The sequence below is a fragment of the Lactuca virosa genome, chromosome 1 (assembly GCF_052849685.1).
Source record: "Lactuca virosa cultivar CGN04683 chromosome 1, Lactuca_virosa_CGN04683_v6, whole genome shotgun sequence".
Classification (NCBI taxonomy): Eukaryota; Viridiplantae; Streptophyta; class Magnoliopsida; order Asterales; family Asteraceae; genus Lactuca; species Lactuca virosa.
In genome coordinates this window covers 96,738,468-96,743,352 of record NC_136426.1, presented here as the reverse complement: position 1 = coordinate 96,743,352, position 4,885 = coordinate 96,738,468, and the positions used below count along the sequence as shown (strand labels likewise).

Below are 4,885 nucleotides of genomic sequence, written 5' to 3'. Positions count from 1 at the left end.
TAGAAGAGTTAAAGGTTGCAACTTTATGGTTTCTCTATGTCCCTTGAATATCATATCTTATAGATCTGGATTTTGTGGTAAAATGGGAGCCATGCATGGATTTTGGGTCATATTTTCCACTTTTGACCTAGTTTGAAGAAGAACATGCATGGGTCATACAAGTCCATAAAGTTTGGATTTTTATGGACCATTAGGGGTCCTAGAATTATTCTGAAGAAGTTGGACTAAGGACCTTCTGGAGTCCAATATTTTAAATGAAAATAATATGTAGTTGTGTTTAGGCTTTGTAATAATCTTTATAATAATGAAATGGTTTTAGATATTTAATTTACAATAGTTAAAACTTTGATTGGTTTGAGGTAAGATCTTTTTTTTTTCAATGAGGTGCAAAGGTAAAATATATGTTTTTTTTTTCACTATATAAATTATGGGGTAAATGTACATGGTAGATCGACCATGTACTAGACTAAAATGTAGCTTGGATTTAATATATTTAATGGTAAAAGATAGATACTTAAGCCTCGGGGTTATTCTTGACTAATTAATAAAATTTTATAATTAAATCCAAAAATGATTTTGTTAATCAAACTAATTACTTAAAATTTGGTAATTGTTGGAATAATCGTAATGGCAGTTTTTAACAGTTAATTTCGTTTGAAAGTTACAACTACTATTGGAAGTCTATGAATTGATGGATAATTGACAAATTTTGTGGCCACAGAAGAAACATTTCATTTTCTTTAATTTTGTTTTCTTTGGAAATCATGGAATCATAAGGAAATTTGTTAGAATCAAGATTGAATCTTGATTGATTGTTTTATTGTTAGAAATAATGTCTATTTCCTTACAATCTTAATCACCTAACAAGTATGTATACTACTGACTTCATATGGTTAGTACAGGTTTGTCGGGGACTAAAGTTGATCATTTTTGGAACTTGACACTAAAGGTTGAGGGACTGTTGGGTATTATTGTCAAAGTAGAGATGCAACTTTAAAAGGATTGTATATGGGAATGTGGATGCTTGTATGTTTGGAGATTTAAATGGATGCACTAAAGGTTTTGGAACTTGTACTATGACAACTGTAGCCTCTTAAATGAAACGGTTGTACTCATACGTGTATAGTGAGGAGTATTGTATTCTTATACGCTATATATAGATGGAAGAGTTAGGTTTTTATTTTTTAATCTCACAATATACTTTCTAGATTATCTATTTGAGGCTCTTTCTATTAGAACTCTTAGTTAGGGTTTTGTGTTCTTGATCTTTGTTAGGATAGAACAATATTGAGGGAAGAGTGTAGTGTAAGATCTGTGTAGTGAGGTTTATCTTGTTAGTAGACTCGTTTTTAATAAGAAGTTGATAGTTTTATATTTTTGACATTTATCTTCTAGATAAATTCGTACCAATGCAATTTCTTTCTTAGGAAGCTGCAATTCGTAAGCCTCAACTTGTTTGATTTCGTGTTTGTAATATGTTATATACATCTACAATCAAATACATTTTTCGTATTTATGACTAGTATTTAGATACAAATTTCGATTTAGTGTATTTATGTTTGATATTTACTATTGTCATAACAATATATAACATTAAACCACAAAAAAAATTCAATGAACATTTTCTTTTGGAGTGACAATCATTGCGGAGCTATTCACATGAACAAGTTTCACAAAGCCTAATCTTGAAATCGTTCATATAATCATATGAAGAGTTTCACAATGATATGATTTTTCTGAAACAAGAATCATTATTTATAATTTAAAACACTATATGTTTTCAATATTATTCCTATGATTTACCAAAAAACAAAAAACAAAGCTAGAAAGGAAATGTAAAGCAAAACCCCACCATTTCACACGGTCAAAAACTAAAAATGTGATATCAGAAAAACATTTCAAATGAACTATAGTATGCTAGAAGTTTCAAGATCCTTATTTGTTGTTATGGTTGAAAGAGATTTCAAACTGTTTTTCTTATATATGAAATGATATTTACAACCACTTAAATAGCGACATTTCTCATTGGACCACAATACAAAATTGATGGCCCTTATGTACAAAATTCAGCAAAACATCATTTTGTTAAAAAGCTTTTTTCTATTTTCATATTCTTATGATTTCCTCTTTTTCTTTTAATATCAAAGGAAATTGAATTAGGAATTATGATTCTTATTGAGTTGTTACAATAACCATAGTTGGAAAGTTGAAAATAGATAAAAATAAATGGCCATGAAATGATTTAATATGATTAAAGGAGTCAACTTTATTAGGAAAGTGTGAGCGTTCAATATGTGTGTCCCTTTCAAGTTCCAATCGCCCCCTTCACCACATTTCAAATTATATCAACTTTGGTCTCTCTCACTCTCACTCTAATCTATCTTTCTCTCTCTCTCTCTCTCTCTCTCTCTCTCTCTCTCTCTCTCTCTATTCTTTAATTTGATCGCCACAAATCACCTCCGCCTGTCGCCGATCGCCACCTTCACACCACCGCTGCATTTCCCCCACCACCACCAATCAACTCCGGGTTCAGATAATGGTATAACAGACCCCTTCTACTTCGTGTTCGTTTTTTAATTGCTAAAAGACTGATTTAGGGTTTTTATTTCTTTTGACTGAATAACAATTTTTCTGTTCGGAACTGGAAGAAATTAGGATTAGTGATTTGTTGCTGAACTGATTTGGTTGGATTATAGTTTATACATACACCATAGAAATATGTTGAACAAATTTATGAAACGAGGGCAACGGAAGCCCTCGAAATCTGATACTGATACTTATGGGTTTACTCCTCCTGGAAACCGGAATTCCGAGTCTGTTTCCACTTCCAATGTTGTCGTAAATCACGCATCTCGTGGTGGTGCTCCTCCTGTCGCGAACAGTATAGGTCAACAACAACAACAGACGCAAAGTGGAACATCGATTCCTCCTGCTCCAACTGGAACTATTGAATCCTTGCCGATGTTTAGAGATGTTCCAGTATCGGAACGACAACAGTTGTTTCTCAGAAAGTGTCAGGTTTGCCGTTTCCAATTTGATTTCACAGACACTTTAAAAATGGTTCGGGAGAAGGAGATTAAAAGGCTGAACCTTGTGGAGCTTGTGGATTATGTCCAATCCGGTTCTGGTAAAGTCACTGAGAGCAACCAAGAGGAGATGATTCAAATGATTTCAGTAAACATCTTCAGGTGTTTACCACCGAGCTCCCATGAACATACAGGAACTGAAAACATTGAAACAGAAGAAGAAGAACCTTATCTCGATCCATCATGGTCACATCTCCAACTTGTTTACGAGCTTCTTTTAAGGTATGTTGTATCATCAGACACTGATGCCAAAGTTGCAAAGCGTTACATCAATCATTCCTTTGTTTTAAAGTTACTCGACATGTTTGATTCTGAAGATCCACGTGAACGTGAGTATCTAAAAACAATCCTACACCGAATCTATGGCAAGTTTATGGTTCATCGCCCGTTTATCAGGAAAGCAATCAATAACATCTTTTACAGATTCATCTATGAAACACAAAGGCATAATGGAATTGGTGAGTTGTTGGAAATACTTGGGAGTATAATAAATGGATTTGCATTACCAATGAAAGAGGAGCACAAGTTGTTTCTTGTTAGGGCACTTATACCTCTCCATAAACCTAAGTCAATTGCTATGTATCATCAACAACTTTCCTACTGTATTACTCAGTTTGTAGAAAAGGATAATAAGTTAGCAGATACTGTTATAAGGGGTTTGCTTAAATATTGGCCTATTACTAATTGTCAAAAGGAGACTCTTTTTCTTGGAGAACTTGAAGAGGTTTTGGAAGCTACACAAGCTGCAGAGTTTCAGAGATGTATGATTCCTCTTTTTAGACAAATAGCTCGGTGTCTTAATAGCCCTCATTTTCAGGTTTGAGAATTAATTCCATTATCTTTTCTGATGTGTCATAAATGTGTATTAATTTATGATTTTTATATTTTTTAGACAGCAGAGAGAGCTTTGTTTCTGTGGAACAATGAGCATATTGTGAGCTTAATTGCTCAAAACAGAAACACAATCTTACCAATTGTGTTTGAAGCTTTGGAAAACAACGTTCAATCTCATTGGAATCAAGCTGTTCATGGATTAACAGTGAATGTGCGCAAAATGTTTCAAGAAATGGATTTCAAATTGTTTGAAGAATGCCAAAAACAGTTTGCTGAAAAACAGGCAAATTCTCAGCAAGCAGAAGAACAGCGTCAAATAACATGGCAAAAGATAGTGGATGCTGCTGCTGGTGGGACCCACCAAATACACTAACAAGTAACAAGTAACAAATCTTTGTTTGTTGATGATGTGTTTGTTTGTTTGTTTGTTCTACGGTTTATGTGGTTAAACATCAAAAGATTATTTTGCTAAAGGAATGGTGTAATTCTAGACAGCATATTAATATATACTTTTTTTTTTCTTTGAACAATCTCATAAGGATGTATCTGTTTGATTATTAGTTCTTGATTTCTTCATCAAGTAAAAAATCAAATCGTTTCATTTTATTTGGTATTCTTGAATTTGTATTCGCCAATTGTACATTTTATTGTATGAATCATTAAGATCAACGAGTTGTGGGCTTATGGACTCTTATGGCCCATGATTATATTTTGGATGTGATTCTAAAAGAAAATGGAATCATTGTTTGGAACTCAATTAATTAATATTTTTGGATATAAATAATATAATTATCCGGGAAAAAATATTTACGCCTCGATGTTATTAAAGTAGATATTTATACAAAAAGGTCTAGTTGTATTTTTTGAGAATTTTATAATAATCATGTGGTATTAAAATTAATAATTTGATATGATTGATATAACTTTTATGGGTTGTCATTTTTTTGTCGAGGATTAATTTGAAT

General features: G+C 32.5%; 1 protein-coding gene across 2 annotated transcripts; it reads left to right on the top strand.

The window, feature by feature from the left end:
* The first annotated feature begins 2,334 nt into the window (after positions 1 to 2,334).
* LOC145152094 (serine/threonine protein phosphatase 2A 57 kDa regulatory subunit B' beta isoform-like) lies at positions 2,335 to 4,450 on the top strand. 2 transcript variants are annotated; one of them, XM_079075385.1, is made up of 3 exons: positions 2,335 to 2,539; positions 2,649 to 3,903; positions 3,979 to 4,450. In XM_079075385.1, exons 2-3 carry the CDS (start codon positions 2,719 to 2,721, stop codon positions 4,291 to 4,293), a joined length of 1,500 nt encoding a protein of 499 aa, XP_078931511.1. In that variant the 5' UTR covers positions 2,335 to 2,539; positions 2,649 to 2,718; the 3' UTR covers positions 4,294 to 4,450. The 2 variants fall into 2 exon arrangements, with proteins under 2 accessions (XP_078931511.1, XP_078931510.1); XM_079075384.1 differs by having other exon boundaries at positions 2,335 to 3,903.
* Positions 4,451 to 4,885: the final 435 nt, after the last annotated feature.

Bases quoted from the DNA above. Each gene is read 5' to 3' on its own strand.
- LOC145152094 (XM_079075385.1), top strand. From the start codon at position 2,719: ATGTTGAACAAATTTATGAAACGAGGGCAACGGAAGCCCTCGAAATCT. The intron at 3,904-3,978 runs GTTTGAGAATTA...TATATTTTTTAG, and splicing joins TTAATAGCCCTCATTTTCAG to ACAGCAGAGAGAGCTTTGTT.